This window comes from Aplosporella prunicola, assembly GCF_010093885.1.
Source record: "Aplosporella prunicola CBS 121167 unplaced genomic scaffold K452scaffold_24, whole genome shotgun sequence".
NCBI lineage: Eukaryota > Fungi > Ascomycota > Dothideomycetes > Botryosphaeriales > Aplosporellaceae > Aplosporella > Aplosporella prunicola.
In genome coordinates, this window is record NW_022983552.1 from 128407 (window position 1) to 152098 (window position 23692).

Here is a 23692-nt window from a genome sequence, read left to right on the forward strand (position 1 = left end):
GTGCCGGCAGGACAAACCCCGCAGAAAATGCTTGTCTTTAGCAATAATAACTCGGCTTGACGTTCTGTCACCCTGCGTCCAATATTTTGACACATCTGAGTGCTCAGGGCTGGACCGCGTTGACTTTACCCGCAACTTATAAATTAGGGTCGTAGGGCCCCGACATCGCTCCGTTTTGGGCCGCTACGGGGCACCTTATATTGGATTCGCCTTGGAGAACATCGAGCAGTCTCTGCAGCGCGGCGATAGTAGCCTTGGACTTGGCGTGAGGCCTTAATCCCGAGTGTATAAGCTTTATTCCCGAGCTGTAAGTCCGACCCCCTGGCATGCCTGCCTGTGATGTTCCGTCCCCTCAGATCATCACTGCACAGCATATTGCATTCGACTTTAGCTCTGTGGGGGTATGTTTATGCGGTATAGTCAGGGCAGTGTTTCCGACCAGGCTGACTTGGGCAAGCGCCCAGACGCGCACCCTCCAACGTCAACGCGGCCCGGTGAAGCGCATCCAGTCGACGCCAAAAGTCCAGAGCTGCTCATCAATGGCAACTCCCAACCCCTCGAAAACCGCTTCGCGTCTAAAGAAGCCCCAATGGCGACGGCTGTCAAGCAACAGAAGAGAGCCGCAAGGGCTTGCGACCATTGTCGACGGAAACGCGTGTGTGCCACGAGCGCGATCCTGAAATTGTACAAGGCTGATGACGCAATCCATCGCAGCTGAAATGCTCCAATGACATCGGAGGCACAAAATGTATGAATTGCGTTCTTTATGACACCGAGTGCGAGTACACGGGCAGGCCACCCCCCGAGGGCTCAGGCAATGCTCGGAAAAGAGCAAGGGTTGCGGATGCGCCGAGCGAAGTGAATCCTCCCGCAAAGGAAGCAGTGCACGCCATACCATCATCCGCGAACCAACCCCTGCCCGGCCCCGGATATACGCCCCCGAGGCATTCCCCGATTGCAGATCCCGTAAGCCAACTCCCTGAAGATCTCCCGAAGCCCGCTCCGGACGATATTGGGGCCATCATCCTATCGTCTGCGGTGCAAGAGGGCTACTCGATAGGTAAGCTTAATCACGTAGTCGGTAGCAGACCACCTGGATTCTTACTCATGTAACTAGAAAAACGTAGACCGCCAGAGCACCATCGCGACCACCTTGCCAAAGAGCTGAGTGGCTATATCACGCCTATGTTGACCGGTGTCGAGGACATAGGCGAGCCCTTGCCAAAAGACCTAGATAATCAAAGTTTCAAACTCGCATCCAGCACGACGGTGGACGCTTTAGTGACAGGTTTGTCTGCAATGCCCTCTTCCTATGCCTGCTGACGTGTTTAGCTTTCTTTCAGAATGTACTACCGCTTTATCCGATCCTGGATGAAGCAAATTTTCGACTTCTATTCCAGCGCTACAAACAAAAACAGGATATCGGCGAGTTATGGCCCATACTTCTGCGGCTGGTGCTGGCGTCGGGTGCTGCCAGCTGTCAAGATAATCTTGGGCTGGAGGGCGAGGATAGCCTGTCGAACTTCAGAAAAGCGTTGTTTGCGCAAGCGCTCAAAGCCACACCGGCGCTGTACAGCAAAGCCAGCACCCAAAGTATTCAGATTATGCTTCTTATTGTAGGTCTCATGTGATATCGGTGGTGGATGCACGCTCACGCCCACAGTCCCTCTATTCACTTCAAGTCAAGCGTACGAACAGCGCGTGGTACTGGTGCGGGTCAGCGATCCGTCTTGCCCAGGCCTTTGGAATCTACGGCCGCAATGTGCGAGCTCTGAACGAGCAGGAGCAGCGTGAAAAGGATCTTATTGCTTGGACCGCTTTCACGATGGAGACGTAAGTACTGCCGGGAGCTTGTACTATCTTCACTCGGTGCTGACGACAGCCTTCAGCCGGATGACCATGATGCAAGGCCGAGAAGGAAGTTCTATCCGGGTCTCGAGACTGAAACGCCCCGACGAGAACGTCAGACGGGCGTTCCCCATCTTCTTCATGCGCTTCCAGCTGTCGTTGCTCATGCACCGTTTCTGCACCTTTACGCAAGAGGGCATGTTCGATCCACCCCAGATGGCCGACAAAATGGATCGACTCTTTCAGGACATGCGAGCCTGGAAGAGCGTCGTCTTGGAAGAGTACTGTCCGGAAGGGCGAATCCAGCCCGACATGCCAAACTACCACCACATAATCTATGTCCACCTGGAATACTACATTGCGCTATTAGGCCTGTCGGTCGTCATCGGGGCCGCAGCGCGGCTTCTCCCAGGCCAGACCAACATCCGGCAGCACAACTCGACGTACATCCGCGACTACCACAACATCCGGCTCATCTACTCGCGGCGCATCCTCGAAGTCATCTTCATGATTTCCGACTCGCGAAACCACCAGCCCAACGTGACCTGCTGGTAAGTAAGGCAGAAGAAGCCCCCGCATCCCCACCAAGCCACTCGCACAGGTAATAACGGCGCAACTCCGCAACACGCACAGGCTCAGCTCCGTCACGATCCTCGGGCCCTTCTCCTGGCTCTACGCCCACGTCATGGACCACCCGGCGCACCCGCTCGCGCGCGCCGACCTCAAGCTCCTGCACAAGGCGTGCCAGATCTTCCACGGCTACGTGACCGACTCGCCGCGCAACAAGGCGCTCGAGGAGCTGCTGTTCACCATGCTGCGCGCCGCGTCCATGCAGGTCCTGTACTGCGTGCCGGCGTCGCTGACCGCCGACGCCAACACCCCGGGCGCTGCGTTCCCGCCCTTTTCCTCCACGAATATCCCCGCTGCTGCGCCGCATAGCTTCCCCATGCACACGCCCTACTCGCCGAACCTGGCCGGTGCCGGGTCCGCGCACGCGCACCCGCAGTTTCCTCCGCACAACCAGCCGCCGCACGCATTCTTCGACTTCTCGGGCGCAGCCGCCGAGGCGCTGTGGGCGTTTGCGCCGGGGGCCGCGTCGGCGTCGCCCGCGTCGTCGTCGGCGGGTGCGCGTGCCGTGGTGCCGCTTCCCCAACAGCAGCAGCAGCAGTATCTGGTGAGTCCGGGGGGAGCGCAGCAGCACCACCACCAGGGACAGCAGCAGCAGCCTCAGCAGAGCCAGGCCCAAGGCCAGGCCCAGGACGAGCCCGCGGGCACCGCGTACGCGGAACATCCGCTTTTCCCCGACGACGTGGATTTAGGGCTCATGATGCCGGAGGCGCTGGGGGGGTTCTTTGGCGTCGAAGAGTTGGGGGAGGCGTTTTTTAGGTAGGGTTTGTGGGGGTTGTGTGTGGGGGTGGGTGAGATGGCGCTTTTTTTCTGGGGAGGGGTTGGGTTTTTTTTTTTGTTGTGGGGGTTTGGTTATGTGATTGTCTATTTGGTTGGTTGGTGGGTTGTTGTGCTGCTCTGGCATGGCTGTTTGTTTGTGTGCTGGATTACTGCGTGGATACATCGCTGGCTGGCTATGTGCGCATGCATGTGCATGTGCATGTGCATGTATCTTGGTGGTCTGTGGATGGTGCAAGCTGGTCAGCAGGAAGCATTCACACTGAAACATGGAAGAAATAGCAAGACAACAGCCACTGCGCCTCGCACACTACTAGGTACTGCTTCCATTTCTTCATGAGTTCATTCATTCCCCAACACACACATATAAAACACATTCTCCTTTCCCTTTCCTCCGCACTCACTCACGCCCTCTCCCCCACGCCCACGCCCACATCCTTGCCTTTCATATCCCCTCTCTGCGCACCACTGCCACTGCCCCTGCCACACTCATCCCCATCATCAGCACCACCACCACCACCACCACCAGGAGCAGCGCTCAGCGCCGACGTCTCCCGGCCATTAATGTTGGTGTTGGTGTTGCTGCTGTCGTCGCCATCATCGTCGTCATCATGGCCCAGCAGCGCGCGGCGGCGATCGATGCGCGCGCGCCAGGGGCCATAGAGCGCGACGCTGGCGACGCCGACGACGAGGAAGGAGGCGCAAATGGCGGCGCCTGCGAGGGTTAGTTGGTTGCTAGAGCGAGCGTGCGCTTCGGGGGGGGAGGAGAAAAACGAAGAAGGAAAGGGGAGGGGAAGGAGAAGGAGAAGAAGGAAAGGAGAGGGGGAAAGAAAGTCTCACCAACAACCTCATAGCGCTCGCCCACGCGGTCGACGCCGTCCCAAAACACGCCCTGGGGGTGCGCCACATTCGCCACGAGCGTGAGCAACTGGATCGCGCCGATCACGACGGCCACCACGACCGTCAGCGCAGTGAGCACGACGCTATAATACAGGACGGCGAGCGTATCGCTCGCCAGACGCGCACTGGTATACAAGCCCATCATGAGCGCGCCGTCGGCCGTATCCAGCAAACACATGGCGGCGGTGAAGAGGGCCGGGAACAGCAGGATGAGCCAAACACTGGTGCCACCAGCGGCGTGCAGGCTCGCGAGCCCGAGGAGCGCAATCTCGGAGCTGGTGTCGAAGCCGAGGCCGAAGAGGACGCCGAGGGGGTACATTTTCCAGGGGCGGTCGACGAGGCGGAAGACGCGTTTCAGCAGCAAGGACATGCAGCCGCCGCTGGCTTGGAGACTGAGGCCTGGGCTGCTGTACGCGGCTTCGGCCCGCGAGTCGGGCGCTGTGCGCGTGAGGCGCTGCAACTGCTGCACTAGCCGGAAGAGGATGTACGTGTTTGCGAGGCCGAGGATTAGTAGGAAGGCTGCCGACACCGAGGACCCGATTATGCCGCCGATGCGCGAGAAAGAGTCGAATCTAGAGGTAAGGGCTGAGGCGGTGGCGGCGACGACAATGGACGTTATTATGACGATGCTGTGGGAGGGGGAGTGTTATCCAGGCGGAGCGGAATGGAATGGAATGTACGCACGTCGAGTGGCCGAGCGAGAAAAACATGCCGACGGTGACGGGGCGCTGGCCGGACGCGATGAGGCGGCGCGTCATGAGGTCGATGGCCTGGCGGGGTCAGTAGGTACAATCAAAGCCTACATGAAGCCGCACTCACAGAGATATGGTCCGCGTCCAGCGCGTGCCGCAGCCCCAGCGTGTACGACAGCACGCACGACGAGATGAGGGCCCTGTAAAGACGCCTGCGTCAGCCCTCTCTTCTTCTTCTTTCCTCTTCTTCTTCCTCTTCTCTCACACGCACGGATGGAAATGCTACACCACACACGCACGTTAGCAAGATACACAAAAACCCAAAGCAAAAGACAAACCCACCAGCACGCCCCCCACACAAGCCCACACCAGCGCATTCACGCCCGCAACCGCGACAATGACGGCCACGGCCGCAAACGGCAGATGGCGCAGATACGGGACGCGGGCGTGGGCGCGCGCCGCTTTGCGCAGGAGCGGCGTCTTTGGCTCTGCTTCGAGGTCCGCGGGTGCAAGCGCGTCCATTGTTGAGGGAGGGGAGGAGAGAGGAAGAAAAGCTATACCTATACCTACTCCTAGGGTGCCTCGCAGCCGCCGCCGCTGTTTTATACGATACATAGTGGGGTAGAGGAGTAGAGGCCCCGCGCCGCAATTGGCTGGCTTGGTCGGTGTTATCAGCTGCTGAGTCATGCGCTTACTCGATTGCCTTGACTACGACTGCACCTCAACAGATAGATATTCCCCGACCTAGCTTCTTCCCATTTTTCCTTTCTATTTCCGGTACTGTACAGTACAGCATCACCAATCACTACAAGCTCCGAAAGCACAAGCTGGCGTTGGTGCCGCCAAAGCCAAACGAGTTGGACAGGGCGACGCGCACGCCGCTCCGCCGCTGCTGTGCCGTCTCGGCGATGTAGTTGCAGGTGAAGTCCTCGGGCGGGTCGCCCGGATTGTCGAGATTCAGGGTTGGGGGGAGGATGCCCTGGGGTTTATGTATTAGTTCATGGCAAATGAAACGAAGGAAGGACGAAAGGAATCGACAGAAGTTACCTCATGCATGGCCAGCACCGTAAAAATCGCCTCGACCGCGCCCGCCGCCCCAAGCAAATGCCCCACAGCGCCCTTGACGCTGCTAACACTGACCTCACTCGGCCTGCTCCACCCGCCCTCGCCGAGCAACAGCGCCTTGATGGCCGCGTTCTCGGCCGCGTCGCCCAGCGGCGTCGACGTCGCGTGCGCGTTCACGTAGTCCACGTCCCCCGGCGCCGCGCCCGCGTGCCGCAGCGCCCGCTGCATCGCGAGGAAGGGGCCTGAGCCGTCTGCCCGCGGCGCCGTCATGTGGTGCGCGTCGGACGAGAGGCCGTAGCCGGCGAGCTCGGCGTAGATGCGCGCGTTGCGGGCGAGGGCGTGCGTGAGCTCCTGCGGGGGTGGGGTGGGGTGTTAGCTTCAGCACGCTCTGTCGCGAGAAAAAGGAACGGTAGATAGATGGAAGGGAAGGACGGGGGGAAAACGCACCTCAAGCACCAGCACGCCCGCCCCCTCACCAATAACGAACCCGGCCCTCTCGCGATCAAACGGCCGCGACGCCCTCGCCGGCTCCGCATTCCAGTCGGCAGCGAGGCTGCGCGCGCGCGCAAACCCCGCCATCGCCAGCGGGTGGATGCAGGCCTCGGCGCCGCCGGCGACCATGACGTCCGCGTCGCCAAACGCTATCAGCCGCGCGGCGTCGCCGACTGCGTGCGCGCCTGTCGTGCATGCCGTCGTGGCTGCGTGGTTGGGGCCGCGGAACCCGTACCGCATCGAGATGTGGCCGGCGCCGAGGTTGATGAGCAGCTTGGGCACGAAGAGGGGGGACACTTTTTTGTAGCCCTGCGTGTGTGCGTGAGCGAGTGATGGTTCTGCTGCGTGCGTGTGCATGTCCACTGGTGCTGTACTTACGCCCTTCTCATACGCGACCGACGTGTCGTAGACCTCGTCGAAGTTGCCGATGCCCGAGCCAATATAGACGCCCTATAAGCGCAACTCAACGCGTCAATTGCCGCTTCTTCCGCGCCTCTTGCAAGCATAGGTAGCGTACCTACCGTGCTCTCGAGATCCGCGTCCCGCTGCGGCGCCCACTCAGCATCTTCCAGCGCCTCCTGCGCCGCCGCCATGGCGTACTGCGTGAAGCGGGCCATTTTGCGCTCGTCCTGCTCACTGTACATCAGCACAACGTTACACCCTCAAGCCCAAACCCCAGTAAACACCACAAAAAGCAAGACGAAAGAAAACAAACACATACCCCCGCAGAAACCCACTCCCGTGCGCACCACAGCCCGGCCTTCCGCCCGCCGTCCCCGACCGGCACCACGCCCGCAACGCGACTCGGCAGCGCCGCGAAGCGCGGGTCACGGTCGGGCGTTGCGACGTTTATGACGCCGCTGTGCCCGTTCAGGAGGCGTGGCCAGGTGTGCTTGAGTCCTGTTGGGGTGTCAGTCTGTGTTTGTTGTTGCTGGGATGTGTGAAGCACTGGGGGCTTGTGGAGGACTGGGTAGAGGGAGCACACGCACCGACGCCCAGCGGCGTGACGGCGCCTAGTCCAGTAACTACGACTCGGCGCATGGGGGCATGGTCTGCGTTTCTTTTTCTTTTTCTTTTTGCTGTTGTTGCTGTATGTGGTTCTTGGTACGTGAGATACCTAAATTGTTGATCACGGCGGCGGTGGTGGTGACGGATGGTGGTGGAGGGTGGAGGAGGTGCGTGCGCGGCGGGACTTAGGGGCGGAGGCTTGGCGGGGGCGGAATGGTGGGGCGGAAGGCGCGGAAGGGCTGACGCTTGTTGCCTACCTAGGTATGAGGTGGAAGAATGTAAGGCAGGAGGGGTGTTTCGGGTTATGTGGGGTTTGTGTGTGCGTGCATGTCTGTAGGCGCAGTGTTGTGTCACGTGTAATGGTAATCTGTCTCAAGGAGGATTGGTCAGGTAGGTGATATATAAATCTAGATATTTTATCAGCTCACTGCATTATATTTATTATATATTTATATATGTAGCAAAAATATAATTAACTAGTAGATCGCCCGCTGTTTTCCGATCTTTAAGCCGGATCTAAGTGTGCATAAAATTCTGTATACCTAGTATTGGAGGCGTCGTTTGTCAGTCTCGTGGCAGGCACGGTGTACTTTTGACACAATAGCATACCAACACAATCACTACCCCCTCCCCCGCCCCCTCCCCCTCCCACTCCTCCGCCCACTCCGCCCCCTCAACCCCTCAGCACACGCTTGCAGCTCGGCCAGCTCGCGGGCCTTGCGGGCCGAGAGGCGAGGTTTTTTGGTCGCGGGTCGGTGTTGGTGTTCTTCCTCTTCCTCGTTTACCTCCTTTTCTTGTGGTACTTGCGCTTCTGCTGCTGCTGCTGCTGCTGGTGGTGGTGACAATTGTGCTGGCGGTTGGGCTGGTGGTGGTGCTGGTGTTGGTGTTGATGTTGAAGTTTCGCTCGTGTGCGCGCAGGAGCAGGGCCGTGGCCGGGTCGTCCGAGGGCGTTTTGGTGCGCGTTTTGGTGGTGAGGGAGGGGGAGAAGGCGAGGAGCTGGAAGAGGAGGAAATCACGATGATGTCGGCTGCCTCGCTGTCTGTGCTGTGCGAGGGGTGGTGTTGTTGTGGTGGGGAGGTTGGCGGAGCTTCTTTGCTGCTTTTGGCAGTGGTGGCTGTGGCTGTTGTTGTAGTTGTGCTCGGTTGCTGCGTCTCTGGCTCTGGCTCTGGCTCTGGCTCTAGTGCCGTCGTCGCTGTTTCGTAGAAGAGGGAGTCGAGGGAGTCGTGCTCTGAGGGGGGCGTGTTGTTGTTGGTGGTGGTGGTGGCGGTGGCTGTATCTGCGTCTGCGGTTGTAGAGGGAAAGGGGCCCTGGGCTTGGGGGAGGGGGAGGGGGAGGGGTTTGTGCGTTGGGTTGGTGTTGTTGTCGCTACCGCTGCTGCTACCGTCGTCGCTGCTGACAATAGCGGTGCTGGTGTTATCAGCAGCAGTAGCAGTAGCAGTCCCATCGTCGACGACGGCAACAGTGTCCCCCTCTTCACTATCCCCATCCTCCTCATCACTCCCACCCCCAAACACCTCCTCCGTGTCCCGCCAGTCCTCCTCCCTAACAACCCGATCCCGTATCCACTCCCTCCCTCCCCTCTCCCAAACCCTACACACCAGTTCCTCCCCTAACCCCCCATTACCCCCACCACCACCATCACCACAACCAGCAACCCTCCCACCCCGTCCCCCTCCCCCTCCCCGCCCAGTCCACACCCACCCCTCCCGCGCCTCCAACAGCCACGCCAACCGCCGGCTATCATACCCATCGCAGCACGCCGGCATGCGCAGCTCCAGCCTTCTGAGCGCCGAAAACCGCAGCGCCAGGGCGTGCCAGAAGCGCTGCCAGGCGCGGGCTTCCCGGTGGAGGGCAAGGGCGCGGGCGCGAGCATGAGCAGGAGCACTAGTGGACGGTGTGGATGACGGATCTGAGGGCAATTGCGACGGATACCGCACGACCAGCTCCGCAACCAGCGGCGCAAGCGCACTCAACGCGGCACCAGGCGCTGTCTTGGCCTTGGCTTTCTTCCCTCCCGCGCCACCGCCCCAGAACAGGCCCTCCCCGTCCCCACCCTCGCGCGGCAGCGGCGGCGGCGCAAGCAGCACCCTAACAGGCAGCCCCGCATCGCGCAGGGCCGTGAACCCTTCTTTCACGCTCGCGAGCACGTCGCTGTCCTTGCTGATAGCGCCGTCGCCGTCGTTGGCGGGAAGAAGCGCCAGACAACTAAGGTCCCAGAGCGGGACCCAGTTGAACGCTTCACTGAGCCAGCGGAGGGCGGCGAGGGCTTGGGTGTCGGAGAGGCGGAGAGGGGATGGGGAGGTGGTGGTGGAGGAGGAGGAGGAGGAGACGAAAAGCCGGATTGGCACAGCGCGGTGGTAGGACGGGTCGTCGAGCGCGCGGAGGGCGAGGGCGGGGTGCGCGGCGCGGGTTGCGTGGAGGGAGGTTAGGAGGGCGAGGACTGTGGGGACTTCGGCTTCCTCTCCCTCTCCTATCGCCTCCTCTTTCTCTTCCGTCCCGCCCCCGCCCCCCACCACAGCACCAAGCACAGGGTTCTGGTCCAGACCCTTCCTCTGCCACCACCCCAGCACATCCCCCCACGCGACATGCAGGCCCCTCAAGCCCGCCTCGTCCAGCCAGCCCAGCATCGCGGGCGCAAACTCGCCTTGGTGCAGTTCGAGAGTGGCCAGGGCCGGGCAGCGCGAGAGGCAGGAGCGGAGGCCGTGGATGAGGGCGTGGGCGTGTGCGTTAGCTTGCGCGTGATCGTGAGAGTGGGTGTGAGCGTTACCGCAACAGTCCCCCGCACTACGCCACGACGGCCACGCCTCTGCGTTCCCGTTTGTGTCGCCATCAGCGTCAACACGCCGCTCAGAAGACGACGGCCCACGCACAGCGAGGACGCGGAGGTTCGAGCAGGCGCGCACGACAGCCGTGACGGTGACATCTTTGTCTTTGGCTGCGGGGGCGTGGCGGCGGGAGGCTATTACTGTCGTTGTTGCTGTCGCGGTAGCTGTCGTAGTTGTGGTTGTTGACGATATTGGTAATGTAGGCACCCCCCTCGACGCTCCCGCCTCCTGCAGCGCCTCGCAGCCCCAGTGCCGGATAGTGAGTTTCCTGAGCCTAAGCCAAAGCATCGGACACGCGGCCGCGGCGTCGGCCCAGGTGTAGAAGCTCAGTTTCCTTAGCCTCTCCCCCTCATCCTCCTCCTCTTCCTCCTCTTCCTCTTCTTTTTTCCCTCCCACACCATGGGATAGTGCATCGCGGTCAGGCAGCCCGCGACAATACGCAAACCCATCCTGGACATCGCCCAAATCCAGCTCCTCGAGCGCCGGCAGGCAGCGTTCGACCCAGCGCAGGTCGGCCAGCGTGTTATAGTGGCTGAGGGCTAGGGCGCGGACGAGGGGGGCGGTGGCGGGGGTGATGGAGGATTGGAAGGCGCGCCAGTGGGGGAGGGTGCCGGGTTTGGGTGTTGTGAAGAGACGAGGGGTGGAGGAAGGGGAGGAGGACGTGGTGGTGGAGGTCCAGGAGGCGTGGGAGCGGTTGTTAAGGTCGAGGAAGCGGGGTGCGGGGTAGAGGAGGGGTGATTTGGTGTCGGGGTTGTGGTTCGTGTTGGGGTGAGGAGGTGAGGAGGAGAGTGAAGGCGACATTGTTGGTGTTGGTGTTGGTGTTGGTGCTGGTGCTGGTTGAGGTGAAGTGAGACAGACAAGCAGCGTGAGAAGCGGCGCCTAGGTACCTAGGTAGGCAGAGAGAAACTGCTGGCGCTGGTGTGGGATAGTTGCTGTGCGGTGCAGTGCTATCGCGCATGGAAGTAAAGACAGAAGACAGAAGACAGAGAATCAGAGTGCATGCGGCAGCACCACACAACAAAGCCAAAGCCAAAGTACCCTCACCCGCATCCGTACGGTACCTACAGTACAAACCCCACTCATCATTCATCGTCCATTCTCCACTCCCCAAGCTCTTTTCTTTGTCCCTTATCCGCACGCATGCATCAAGACGACACGACACCCGCACAGCAAACAAACAAACGAACAAACTAACTCCAACCACCACGACGGGACTAGCTGCTCTGATGTTACTCTTACCTACTTAGGTACTTACTGGAACGAAAAAAAAAAAAAAAAAAAAAAAAAAAAAAAAAAAAAAAAAAAAAAAGGTAAAGAAAAAGAAAACAGCAAAGACAGCAAAGACAGACAACGAAAAGCGAGTGAGTGACTCACCATCAACCATCCACCATCTCTACAAGAACAAGAACAAGAACAACACAACAGACCGACTGACTTACCGACTTACCGCCCACGTGCACGCATACAAAGCATACGTCAAAACCACGCACGCAGAAAGCAGGACCAGTCAATCATCATCAATCAACCAATCACCAACCAATTTCTAGCATCCGAAGAAGAAGAAAGAAGCAAGAACCTTACCTAAGCATCCACCAAAACACACAAATATAAAAACGCTCTAGGTAGGTAAGTAAGCAGCAGCTCAATACGTCAAGGTCAAGATTATGGCAAGACCAGCAAAAAGAATAAGTGGGATTGAAGATTGAAGGATATCTGAGGTGATGGGAAACCGGCGCCGCCGTCGCGCAGGGAGAGAGAGAGAGACAGAGGCGAAGAAAGTAGAGAGAGAGAGAGAGAGAGAGAGAGAGAGAGAGAGGCAAAGACAATCGAGGTAGAGAGCGAGACACTCCACAAAGGTTGATTTGGTTCCGCCCATGCGCCTGCCTGCCTGCCTGCCGCGGTCAACCACCTTAGGTACCCTCCAATCAATCAATCAATCAATCAATCAATTTCCCCCCTTCACTCACTCACGCTTGCGCTCTCGTTTCTTCTCCTTCCTTCCCGTCGCCATCATCATCATATTCTCCCCTTCCTGCACAGGCCCAGTTTCCCGCCGCCATCGCACACCAAAGAGCAGCATGCATCAAAGTCGTGGCATCTTCGACCGCGAAAACCAGCCATCGCGCCCGTCGCGCTCTACTTCTGCATCATCAGCTGCACGAATTCGTTGTCTGTCATCGCACAAAACGTCAGCAATTGGTTCGATCGGCATGTTGGGGTGAGCACGGACGACGGGGCCCATGGGGAAGGGGTGTGGGGTGGAGAGGGAGGGGGGTGCTTTACAGTCGATCCTGCCGTCACCGTCTTGGTCGGCCTCCCTGATCATCTCGTCGACCTCGTCGTCCGTCAGCTTCTCGCCGATGGACGTCATGACGTGGCGCAGCTCGGCGGCCGAGATGAAGCCGTTGTTGTCGCGGTCAAAGACCTTGAAGGCCTCACGGATCTCCTCCTCGGAGTCCGTGTCCTTCATCTTGCGGGCCATCATGGTGAGGAACTCTGCACGAAAAAAAGAAATGCCACACACGTTAGCCGGCCGTTTTTGCGTGCGTCGCGCCTTCGCGTCGCAGTCAGGGGGCTCGTCTCGTACCAGGGAAGTCAATGGTGCCGTTGTTGTCGGCGTCGACCTCGTTGATCATGTCCTGCAGCTCGGACTCGCTGGGGTTCTGGCCGAGCGACCGCATGACGGTGCCCAGCTCCTTGGTGGTGATTTGTCCTGCAAGCACGCATCGCCGTCAGTTTTGCTGTTTTGTCGTTGTTTTTTTCTGGTTGCGACGTCGGGGGAGGATGGTGTCATCGCCGGGGCGGGGCAAGGCAAGGCAAGGCTGATGCCACCACTGCCCACCCCCCCAAAAAAAAAGACGATAGGCAGCCACGACGCCAAACAGTCGCGACAAGCAGGGCGCTGGGGTCGGGGGAGATGGGGGATCATCACGCACCATCGCCGTCCTTGTCCTGCGAGTGGTAAGGAGGGTTAGCAGGGGGCTCAAAGAGATTGACGCCTAGGGGGTGGGCACGACTTACGAAGAGGGAGAAGGCCTCCTTGAACTCGGAAACTTGCTCCTCGGTGAGAGAATCGGCCTGTGGGGGGTGAACAGGTGTTAGCTTTGGCTGGCCTTGTTATCGGCGGCGGCGGCGGGCGTTGGGCATGGGGCGCGGGGTAGAGAGCAGAAGAAAGGCTGCACGCACCATTGTGGATTTCGGGGGGATGAAGGAATGAGAGACAAAGACTATCGGGGAGAGGGTGAAGCGGGGTTTTTGAGAGTGTGGACGCTGTCGACAGTCGAGATGCGGCTGAGGAGAGATCAAGATTGGGGATTGCTGTTCGAATGTCGCTGGTTCGGGGCGCCTGCTTTGGCCAGCAAGCGGGACATGCGTTAGCAGAGCCTTGGCACGGCCAGCCTTGCGCGTCAGGGCCTCCCCATTGGGAAATTACAGCTACACCATCAAACAATGTGAGAGAGACTTGTACCCGTCTAATTATATCTCTCCATGCTCGCCTGATGTGACAGTCATGTGGCGCGATCGAACAAACCTGTGCGTTGCTATTGCCTACTACCTCTAGCTACGTAACCCACATCTAACACGCTCCTCCCCCAGCTTCATCTCCTATCGCCAGTCCTACTCGCACCATCCCCCCGCCAAGAAGCCCCGCTACGCCGGCCCCTCGAATGCCTACAGCGACAATGCCGGCGGCGCGTCCGAAGAGCGGCGAGGGCTCATGTCTGCGGGGGCGTACGACGACGACGGCGATGCCGTCATCGAGATGGACGTGCTGCCGCCGCGCTGGCTGGACGTGCAGGACGAGGTGACGGAGCAGCTGGGCGACATCGCCAAGCAGACGCGGCGCCTGGACCAGCTGCACCAGAAGCACGTGCTGCCGGGCTTCGACGACGAGGACGTCAAGAGGCGCGAGGAGCGCGAGATTGAGCGCCTCACCCAGGACATCACGCGCGGCTTCCAGTCGTGCCAGCGCGCCATCAAGCGCATCGACGCCATGCTGCGCGAGAGCGGCTCCATCAACAAGGGCGAGGAGGTCATGGCGCGCAATCTGAAGATCTCGCTGGCCTCGCGCGTCAGCGACGTCAGCGCCACCTTTCGCAAGAAGCAGTCTGCCTATCTCAAGAGTGAGACTCCCTCTCTCTCTCTGCCATCGCAACAATAACTGACTCTTTCCCCTGCCAGAACTGCGCACGCTCGGCGGCCTGGGCTCGCCCGCGCCCGGCATCTCGCGCTCGACGACGCCCACGCCACAGAACCCGTACACGGACCCGGCGATGCAAGAATCCTACGAAGACACGTCGCTGAGCCGGACGACTTTGCAGCAGACGGCGCAGGCGCGGGCGGCGCAGCAGACGACGAGTTCGCGCACGTCCAACGACAACATGATTGCGCAGCGGGAGCGGGAAATCGACGAGATCGCGCAGGGCATCATCGAGCTGGCGTCGATCTTCCAGGAGCTCAACTCGATGGTCATCGACCAGGGCAGCATGCTGGACCGCATCGACTACAACGTCGAGCGCATGACGACGGACGTCAAGGAGGCTGACAAGGAGCTTACCGTCGCGACCAACTACCAGCGCCGCTCCGTCAAGCGCAAGGCCATGCTGCTGCTGGCGCTGCTCATCGCCGGCGCGTTCATCCTCCTCGGCCTGAAGCTGGGGAGCAGAAGCAGCAGCAACACCCCTCCGCCGGTCGTCAACCCCAACCCCCCCAATCCCCCGAATCTGAATCCAAACCCCCCGCCGGCACCGGGCGCGGGCGCGGGCGCGGGCGGCGTCTCCAACCCGCCCCTCCCCGAGCAGGAGATCCCGCCCGCGGTGCTCCGCCGCAGCGCCGCGCCGCCCGCGCCCAAGCCGCTCAAGAAGGACTGGCTGCATCGGCGGAAGCGGCGGAGGACATGGCAGGGGCAAGGGCAGGTGCGGCGGTGATGGCGACGACGACGACGTGATGGCTGTATTGTGTATTGTATTGAGCGGGTATGCATGCATGCGTAAATGATGGATGGATGTGTTTTGTGTCGTTTTTTTATTTCTCTTTTGGCTGGGAGTGTGGAGTGTAGGGGGTGATATACCGAATAGAGCGGTCTTTTGTGCTTGTGCTTTGCTTCTTGGGATTTGAGGTCGTGTGTGCTTGACTAGGCGGTGGAGGGCGTGCTGGCTACCTATGAGAGGTAGAGCACTTGTACGTCTGTATCTACATCTATTTCTTCCCTCCTAGGCAAGTAAAGAAAGAAATAAATAGAGGTATACGCTCCCTGCCTATCCTCTCCTATCCTATCCAGTAGTATAGTATAAAGCCCTACTAAGTTCAGCTACGTATACCAAACAGCAAACAGCAAGCGGTACGGTACCTACCTAGGCACCGTAAATAAATAGACAGATGAATGGGTGGATAAGGAGTGTAGGTGTTAGTTAGAGTTAGTGGCGGTGTTGGTGTTGGCGATGGCGATATTCGCAGTAGCTTTTGATTATGGGCTTTGTTTGGTATGGTCTGGTTTAGGATGGCATGGCATGCGTAAATGAATATAGATATAATATGATGCGGGGACGGTCTGTGAAGGATTGAGCAGGTGGGAGTAAGTGCTCCGTAGGTAGGTAGGTACATGGGAAGTAGGTGCTGTTTGCGTCCAGGTCCACAGCATTGGTCTTCCACGGCATTGGTAGGTATTGGCTTTGACGTGACATTAACGCCGCAAGACGCACCTCTAGGTGCTCACCTCACCAACACCAGCGCACCATACACCCACGCCTCAGCACAAAACCTCCTTCATAATCCAATCCTATAACCGCGTCTAGACATTTTAATTACACACCCTGCACCCCCATCCCGTTCCTCTACACAATCCCCACCTAAGCGCACAGCTTCCAGCACGTCCACGCGGCCGTGCCGAGCATACCAATCTGCAGCAAGCTGGCCCACACGCCAATGAGGCGGCCCTTGCCGTTCTCGGTGTTCGGGCGCGTGTAGCCGATCGCGTAGAGCGTGCGGCCCAGGCACCAGGCGGCGCCGACCGAGGCGGCAGCGACGGGGTAGCGCAGGCCCGAGATGAGCATTGCGGTGAGGAAGGTGGGGTGGTTCTCGATGTAGTTGTAGTGCTGTTGGAGGAACAAGTTTGTTAGCACGGGGGTCTTGCTGCTGGTAGGGCGTCGAATTGATGGTTGGATAGGTGGGTGAGTGGGTGTGGTGGTTGGTGGTGCTGAGACTTACGGCGCGCTGCGCGCAGTTGTACACCTGCAGCGCCGACTTCTGCTTCGCGTCATCGCACGCGTCAATCTGCTCCTTAGACGCGTACTGGTAGGGGTAGGGCACGCCGGCGGCCTTGCGGAAGGGCATCACGCGGCCGCCGTGCCAGGCGCCGAGGAAGAGGGTGCCGGTCGCGACGGCGAGGACATAGCTGCCGTGGTGGGTTGGTGGTTAGCCTTTTTGCTTTGCTTTGACCCAATGGGTTGTGCTTTGGGTCCAATGGGTTCTGGTACACGTGGTATGATCGTGTGCGGTTGTGGTGGTAGGAGGGAAGCTGCTGCGGGTGCGAGCTCTTGGTGTTGATGGAGCTGGCGGGCCAGACTTACCCATACTCCTTGGGGACTTCGAGCGTGATGAGAGACATTGTTGTTGGTTGTAGTAGTGGAGAAGGACGATGTGACGCTGGTGATGGTGGTGGCGTGGTGAGCTCTGTGGAGTCAATGTGTCCGCCCGAGGTAGTGACGACAATTGCAATTGAGAGAGGATGTGGACTCGTTGCCTCTTTATGTATGATTAAATCCCCCTCTCCTATACTACCCAGGAAGGATCCTTCGACGGACTTCGTCGCAATTCCTGCCGCCTAGCAGGTACACGGCGGCGGACGAAAAACGGCGAACGGCGAGCCCATTACAAAGCAAACCTCAAGGGCGGGCTGCACGCCGGGTGGGAGCTCCCGTGCTCCGTCCCTCAGGGACCGTCACCAGGCGGGCACAGGGAGCGCGGGCGCGGAAGCTACGACGAGCCGAGCCTAGTCCAGCGTGGCCAAAGGGGGAGAAGAGAGGTTGGAAGCATAGGTATTGCCAAACCTTGCATCATCATTGGAGACCAAGGTTCCGCCTCGAAACATCGTCCATCACGTTTCGTTTCGCAGGCCTGTCACCGCTGCCAACCACCCTGCTTCGTGATGATTCTTGTTCCTGTTCTCGGCGAAGATCAGGCGGGCGGGATGGCCGTATACGGATATATAAGTACCTGGACGTGGCTTCTGGAGCCTTTTCGAAGACAGGGCTCGACGTTTTATTTGCCGGCGCAGGAGCCTCGACGCGGCAGAAGTGCTTGATCTGCTCCTGGTCGCCAGTCGCAAGCGGGGGTCGCGCCCGGGAGCGACGCGTGCGCCGCGACACTGGCGACGTTCACCCTACTCTGTGTTTATGCATGAGGCGCTCCTCACGGCAATTCTTCTGGCCTCGCTCCGAAAAGGGGGTGGTGGATACCATGGTGTCCCGGGCGATCTTGTTTCGAATGCCGCCTTGTTTCTTGGGCCGGGGAACCTTTACGCTCGGGTGGGATGCAGCAAGCGGGGGAGGGCTGAGAGGGTAGGCGACCACGAGCATACATAGGTACGATGTCGGTCCCTAGAGCCTTTCTTTATATAGCGAACACGAAGTCTTGGTCATTGTCGCAATCGCAATGGCCGCCCTTCATTGGCCATTTGGGCCGTGCATCATTTCAGTTCGGCAGCACGAATGCACTGCCGTGACATGGTTGAGCCTCACGTGAGCATTCTACATACATTCCTCCATATGCAGGGGCTTGCGGGGAGACGCAAGATGGCATCTCTGACTAGTTATATCTTGCAGAGCGCCTGCAGGCTCTGAGTGGTGCTCTCCTTCGTCTCCTTGACCAGCTTGGCGATCTGCCTGAACCTGTCCATGCGCGTCAGCATGCCTCAGCTATAAGCTCCACAGAAAAGCGTCATCATCATACTCGTCGATGCCCGCGTCGCCCATGCACTCGTAGAGGAAGCTCTCGCTCGTCGTCACCACGGCGCCCTCGGCCCGGAGCCTGGCCAGCGCAATGGGGACCTCCTCTTTGTTGCAGCTGGACACGCCGTCGGCGAGAACATAGACCTTGTGCCCGTCGCGCAGCAGGTCGAGCGTCGTCTGCGTCACGCAGATGTGCGATTCGATGCCCACAATGATGCACTCGTGCTTCTGCTGCGCGGCCAGGCTGCTCTGCGCCGCCTGCGTCAGCGCCGACTGCACCTCCGGGGTCCACATGGAGAAGAGCGTCTTGTCAGCGTGGACCTTGGTGCGGATGCCGCCGGGGCTATCGAGGCCCAGCTCCGCGCACGTCTCGCCTAAGCGGGCGCGGTTCTGCGTCGTCGCGATGACCGGGATGTTGAGAATGTGGCCTATGGAGGGTTAGAGGGGTGGTTCAGCTGCATGCACCTCAGCCCCAGCCGACCGTCGAGGGCCTCCGTCGAGGACGGCGCGCCCAGACTAGATGCGGACTCTCGGAAGGCTTTTTTCTGGCGACGACGGAGAGAGAAGCACGGGGGCGGTTGATTGGGCCATTGGAGCCGCAAATCAAATTGGGGCTTTTTGGCAAAAGACGGACGAGCGGAGAGGAATTGAGATTGAGAGAGAGAGAGAGAGAGAGAGTAGAGGTGGGTGAGGGGGTGCCGTACTGGCCTTGAGCATCTTTTGCGCCGTGGCGACGACCTTGGGGAATTCATGGATGGCCGGGCGAAACTTTTCTTGCAAGTCGCAAATGCTGAGGGAGAGAAGAGTAAGTGAGGGTGCCGTGCGGGGAGAGTCAACTCAACTCGACATACAAGAGGGCGGGATTGCCTGCGGGGTCGAGACAGCATCAGCACAAGAAATCAAAAAAGAAAAACACAACAAGTCACCTAGTCTTCTCCGGATGGCTTGAGCCATAGTGTGTGTCCAAGGGATGGATGGGAAAAGCACGATGACGCAGGCCAGACCGTACCTGGCGTGCCCTGTGCATCCCCAGAATAAATATGTTCCCGTGGGCGGCGCTCACGTGGAGGGGGGAGGCCCAATAGCCAATATGCGGAAAGGCGGGAGGAGGGTCGTTTGTACGCCTCCTGGGCTCCGGCTCGCCCTTTGTGCTCGGCGGTTCTTTGAACTGCGTGCGTGATTTGTTTGACGCTGATTATTCTGTAACTAACTGCCCTCCTCCTCCGTATTTCCGCCCAGCAGCAGCAGCAGCGCGCGACCTTAGTTAGCGAGCGCATGCTGCGGCATCAAACACGAATCCATCCTTCCTTTTGCCTCGACAACCCGCACCACACCCTCACCCCGTTTGCGCTCATTCCCTTCCCCGAGCCTTTTGCCCAAGCAGGGGCACTTTCGTCGGCCAGAACGAGGCAGCCCGTCTCCGAACCACCACCACCCCTTCGCCGCCTCGTCCACCCGTCACCATCGCTCGCTCCCCTACGCAATTCACCGCCAGCCTAGTTTATGGGCCCGACTCCTGACGCCCGAGTAGATTCAGCCTGCCATTCTTGTTTATTGGATACCCCTACCGCCCCGCCGCACCCCCAGCCTCCACGCCTCAAGCAGCCCGACTTCACCGCACCTCTTCTGCGCGACAAGCACCGCGAGCTGCTCCACTACCCGCTGCTGCGCTCCCTGCACCTCAACTCGCTCCGTCACCCGTCTCCCGCACCGCCCCCCGCCCCCGCCACCATCGTGTCTCAGGAACAGCGCCTCGGGCCTGCGGCTTCCGCGCCGCCGAACAATTCCACAAAGAAAGCCCCCCCGAGACCGCGCCAGTCGCCACGGCAAACCGATGGGAATAATAGCGTGGCGGGGACAGTTACGAGCGGCACTTCGCAGGTGACATCCGACACGGCAAAAATGTCGAGCAGGGGGATTGAGGGGGTCAAGCACGCGCTGCCCACGCGCCCGCGCATAGTCCAGCAACACTCCAATTCCGTCCCCTCCACCCCGCACCAGCATCCGCGGGACCTCTCCTTCCGCTCGAGGACGCCCTCGCCGAACGCGGGCTTGGGGGGTGGCCACTCGCCCAGGTCCGTCTCCTCCGAGGCCAACGGCGCGCTCCCCTCCCTAAGAAAGCAGCCGTACAGGTGCAAGTTTGAGACGGGCATGGCTTTCGGCAGGCGCCGGATTCCCTACGAGAACTCTGATCCCCTCGAGCCCGCCCCCGAGACGCCCAAGGTCGCGCTCGCCCCCAAGGAGGACGATAAGCTGAGTGGCGACATGCGCGAGTTGTACGACCGGTTACTGCCGTCTTCGGAGAGCGATGAAAGGCGCCTGACACTGGTCAAGAAGCTGGAGCGCATATTGCACGAGGAGTGGCCTGGCAACGTCTTCAAGGTCCACGTGTTTGGGTCCTCGGGCAATCTGCTCTGCACGACCGAGTCGGATGGTAGGTTGCAGGCGCTTCCATGAGCCGAGCAGCTCACTAACGCTTCTGACAGTGGACGTCTGCATACAGACGCCGATGAGACAGCTGGAAAGCGTCCATATGCTAGCCGAAGCGCTTGCGAACCGTGGGTCGTCCTATCGAGTGACAGGACCGAGCAGCGCTGACAACCCTCGCAGACGGAATGGAAAAAGTGGTCTGCGTCGCATCGGCAAAGGTGCCAATCGTCAAGGTTTGGGATCCGGAGCTCCAGTTGGCTTGCGACATGAACGTCAACAATACCCTCGCGTTGGAAAACACGCGAATGATCAGGACCTATGTCCAGATTGATGAGCGCGTCCGGCCGTTGACCATGATCATCAAGTATTGGACAAAGCGGCGGATATTGAATGATGCTGGTACGTTTTGTGGCGCCCAACTGCCCCTTTACAACAATAAAATGCTAACCCGTCAGCCCTTGGCGGCACCCTGAGCTCGTACACTTGGATCTGCATGGTTTTGAATTTCCTTCAGAACCGGGACCCGCCCGTTCTTCCAGCATTACACCAGATGCCGTTTCAAAAGCACATCACAGAGGCCGGCATCGAATCGGGCTTTTTCGACGACTTGGACAAGGTGCGTGGATTTGGAAAGGACAACAAAGAGTCGTTAGGGCAGCTTCTGTTCCACTTCTTTCGTCTGTACGGCCATGGGCTCGATTATGGAGAGTATGTGGTTTCAGTCCGGCAGGGTCGGCTGTTGACGCGGAAAGAGAAAGGATGGGAACCGACTGGTGGCAACAAAGAGGGCTTGCCCCGGTTGTGTGTTGAAGAGCCATTCAATACGTTTCGAAACCTTGGTAACTCCGCCGACGACTACGCATTCCGTGGGATTCATCTGGAAATCCGCCAGGCCTTTAACTACCTCGCCGATGGTGGCAAGCTCGACAAGATGTGCGAGCAGTACGAGTTCCCCAAGGAAGAGTTCAAGTCGCTTTTCCAGAGGCCAACGCCGGCGCCGAAACCGACATTGACCTCGAGCACTTCGCCATCGCGGAGAGGTGGCCGCAATAGCAATAGGGGGAGGAACCACTACAATAACAGGAACAACCAAGGCGATCGCAGGGCCTCTAGCGCCACGTACGGCATGAACAACATTCCCTTTCTTCAAAGTCCCCCGATGGGAGTCGGCGGGCCAGACTATTTCACTACCACCACCGGAGCTTCGCTTCACGAGCAGCTTTACAAGCAATACCACCTGCTTGAGTTGCAACAGCACAGCTTGAAGGCGCAGCTTTTTGCCCAGGCTCAGGCGCGCGCCCAGCAAGCGCAGGTCCTAGCACAGGCTCAAGCTCACGCGCGAAATGGGCAAAGTAATGGCTCTTCGCCCAAGACGCAAACGCAGTATGTCACCAGTCATCCACGAAGTCTGGACGACCCTCCTGCGAGCGCTCCACTCGTACCGGGGTTCTTCTATCCTTACCCCAATACGTATGACCAAGGACAGCCGATGGCGCAGTCCAACTCCCAAGATGGCATTCGGACGAACCCGTCGTCGCCATCCCTCCCTATGAGCATACCCACGAACCGGAGGAACGTGCATCGCTCACCAATCGCCGAGGGGTCAGCCAACAGCTCCATACGTTCGCATTCGCAACCGGCGAGACCTGACCAGAACGCGATGGTGTTTCCGGGTTATCCACCAATCCCTGCATACCCGCCCAACCTCATGGGCTATCCGATCGCGCGTTCTACGCAAGAGCAGCCGCCTACTTCCGCTCCGCAGACGGTCGAGGTTCCTGTTGGCCAAACTCAGCCAATGCCGGTCATGCGGGAAGTCACGCATAATGGGTCTCCGAAGGAGTACTTGGGTTATTTCATGAGTGAATCGCCGCAAACCCGCCCTGTGTATCAGGATTACACAGTGGCTCCGATACCTTCTTTTCAAGACCTGCAGAGCAGGCGAAGGCGGCTCTCGCCAGACCAGGCGCAAGCTCACGGGCCATCGGGCCAGCAGGCGCACATGTCGCGATCGCCTTCACCTCTGGGCCATGGCCATGCCCGGAACCATTCATCTGGTCCACAGAATGCGTCCGCGGCAGCCGCTCCGGCACCGACGAATGGTCGGGCGACGGCACCGACACGCCCTGCAATAGGGACGGGACCTGTCATTGTCAACGGCTCTTACCCCGTGGCGCAGAGCAAAGATCCGAAGAACGGCTTCGACTCCAGGGATTCGTACTCCTCGGTTACTGGGTCCACGGGGCGCCAAGATGAGCCGTTTCCCATGGACATGCCCGAAACCCAGCAGCAGCAGCAGCAGCAGCAGCAACAGCAACAGCAACAGCAACAGCAACAGCAACAGCAACAGCTTTATGCCAATGAGTTGTTGCGGCGCCATTACGAGGCAGAACCCGCCATGAACGGAACAACTCCCTATGGGTCGGTGGCATTGCCAAATGGCACGAGCACCGAAAGCTCGCATAGCCATTCGCCCGTCAATGGGGTCAGGGAAAACGGAAACCACTCTCCCAGCAACGGCTCGGCAAAGGCTTCAGATGTGCCGGCATGGCGCGTCAATGCGAGGCCGACGAACGGCATGCCGCCACTAGACATCTCCCGTGCCGCTGCCGAACCCGTGCAGACGATCCGGTCTGCTGCCGCTGCGCTGCCGCTTCTGTCCCCCGTCGAAGAGGCGAGAACACCGTCGCCGACCGTGAGCCGTGGCCCCTTGTCCGCAGTCTTGCCGTCCACAAACGGTACGCTGGGCGGTTCGGGGAAGGAGAACCACTCGACTCCTCCTCGATCCACAGGCGCTGGCACGCACGGTGGTAAGAGCCACTCCAAGAAGGATTCAGCTCCCACGCCCGCCGAGAAGCTCCACGGAAAGGGCGGCAGTGGACATGGTCATGGCCATGGCCACCAGTGGCAAAAGTCTGCGCCAAAGAAGAAAGGCCGCGCGCGCGCGAAGAGCAACGCGAGCAAAAACGGCGAGGGCCACAGGGGCGAGCCAATGCCCGTCAACGAAGCTGACCGCAAGGGTGGTTAGAGATCTCAACGCCACCGCGCGCCCTCCTCCTTGTCCTTGTCTTGTCTATTT

General features: G+C 59.6%; 10 protein-coding genes across 10 annotated transcripts; 4 read left to right on the forward strand and 6 right to left on the reverse strand.

Annotated features, from left to right (window-relative positions):
- Positions 1-326: 326 nt before the first annotated feature.
- Positions 327-1837, forward strand: K452DRAFT_301197 (uncharacterized protein; the record flags this gene model as incomplete). The annotated part of the gene is made up of 6 exons (XM_033542418.1): positions 327-401; positions 458-655; positions 715-1060; positions 1118-1288; positions 1333-1616; positions 1664-1837. The coding sequence occupies 6 exons, from the start codon at positions 327-329 to the stop codon at positions 1835-1837; spliced, it is 1248 nt and encodes a 415-aa protein (XP_033393945.1).
- A 62-nt stretch (positions 1838-1899) lies between these two features.
- Positions 1900-3238, forward strand: K452DRAFT_301198 (uncharacterized protein; the record flags this gene model as incomplete). The annotated part of the gene is made up of 2 exons (XM_033542419.1): positions 1900-2399; positions 2482-3238. The coding sequence occupies 2 exons, from the start codon at positions 1900-1902 to the stop codon at positions 3236-3238; spliced, it is 1257 nt and encodes a 418-aa protein (XP_033393946.1).
- A 159-nt stretch (positions 3239-3397) lies between these two features.
- K452DRAFT_338869 (uncharacterized protein) lies at positions 3398-5366 on the reverse strand (the record flags this gene model as incomplete). The annotated part of the gene is made up of 6 exons (XM_033545294.1): positions 3398-3967; positions 4093-4781; positions 4837-4922; positions 4972-5044; positions 5116-5126; positions 5187-5366. The coding sequence occupies 6 exons, from the start codon at positions 5364-5366 to the stop codon at positions 3657-3659; spliced, it is 1350 nt and encodes a 449-aa protein (XP_033393947.1). The 3' UTR covers positions 3398-3656.
- A 283-nt stretch (positions 5367-5649) lies between these two features.
- Positions 5650-7442, reverse strand: K452DRAFT_311602 (uncharacterized protein; the record flags this gene model as incomplete). Its single annotated transcript, XM_033543443.1, has 7 exons — positions 5650-5823; positions 5892-6260; positions 6357-6710; positions 6780-6851; positions 6923-7030; positions 7123-7367; positions 7391-7442. 7 exons carry the CDS (start codon positions 7440-7442, stop codon positions 5650-5652), a joined length of 1374 nt encoding a protein of 457 aa, XP_033393948.1.
- A 476-nt stretch (positions 7443-7918) lies between these two features.
- Positions 7919-8283, reverse strand: K452DRAFT_321215 (uncharacterized protein; the record flags this gene model as incomplete). The annotated part of the gene is made up of 2 exons (XM_033544379.1): positions 7919-7951; positions 8019-8283. A coding segment is annotated over one exon (254 nt), but the record flags the coding sequence as incomplete, so codon positions are not given.
- A 3806-nt stretch (positions 8284-12089) lies between these two features.
- Positions 12090-13571, reverse strand: K452DRAFT_290818 (uncharacterized protein). The gene is made up of 6 exons (XM_033541060.1): positions 13421-13571; positions 13256-13312; positions 13171-13186; positions 12822-12947; positions 12518-12730; positions 12090-12405 (listed from the first exon to the last, which is right to left on the reverse strand). Exons 1-6 carry the CDS (start codon positions 13421-13423, stop codon positions 12371-12373), a joined length of 450 nt encoding a protein of 149 aa, XP_033393950.1. The 5' UTR covers positions 13424-13571; the 3' UTR covers positions 12090-12370.
- Positions 13572-13745: 174 nt separating this feature from the next.
- Positions 13746-15162, forward strand: K452DRAFT_311605 (uncharacterized protein; the record flags this gene model as incomplete). The annotated part of the gene is made up of 3 exons (XM_033543444.1): positions 13746-13768; positions 13832-14358; positions 14417-15162. The coding sequence occupies 3 exons, from the start codon at positions 13746-13748 to the stop codon at positions 15160-15162; spliced, it is 1296 nt and encodes a 431-aa protein (XP_033393951.1).
- A 609-nt stretch (positions 15163-15771) lies between these two features.
- K452DRAFT_290821 (uncharacterized protein) lies at positions 15772-17067 on the reverse strand. The gene is made up of 3 exons (XM_033541061.1): positions 16804-17067; positions 16442-16628; positions 15772-16329 (listed from the first exon to the last, which is right to left on the reverse strand). The coding sequence occupies exons 1-3, from the start codon at positions 16839-16841 to the stop codon at positions 16084-16086; spliced, it is 471 nt and encodes a 156-aa protein (XP_033393952.1). The 5' UTR covers positions 16842-17067; the 3' UTR covers positions 15772-16083.
- An 809-nt stretch (positions 17068-17876) lies between these two features.
- K452DRAFT_290823 (uncharacterized protein) lies at positions 17877-19344 on the reverse strand. Its single transcript, XM_033541062.1, has 5 exons — positions 19110-19344; positions 19035-19050; positions 18888-18973; positions 18185-18611; positions 17877-18123 (listed from the first exon to the last, which is right to left on the reverse strand). Exons 1-5 carry the CDS (start codon positions 19135-19137, stop codon positions 18045-18047), a joined length of 636 nt encoding a protein of 211 aa, XP_033393953.1. The 5' UTR covers positions 19138-19344; the 3' UTR covers positions 17877-18044.
- A 342-nt stretch (positions 19345-19686) lies between these two features.
- K452DRAFT_311608 (uncharacterized protein) lies at positions 19687-23641 on the forward strand (the record flags this gene model as incomplete). The annotated part of the gene is made up of 4 exons (XM_033543445.1): positions 19687-20617; positions 20670-20741; positions 20794-21012; positions 21069-23641. 4 exons carry the CDS (start codon positions 19687-19689, stop codon positions 23639-23641), a joined length of 3795 nt encoding a protein of 1264 aa, XP_033393954.1.
- Between the last annotated feature and the right edge of the window lie 51 nt (positions 23642-23692).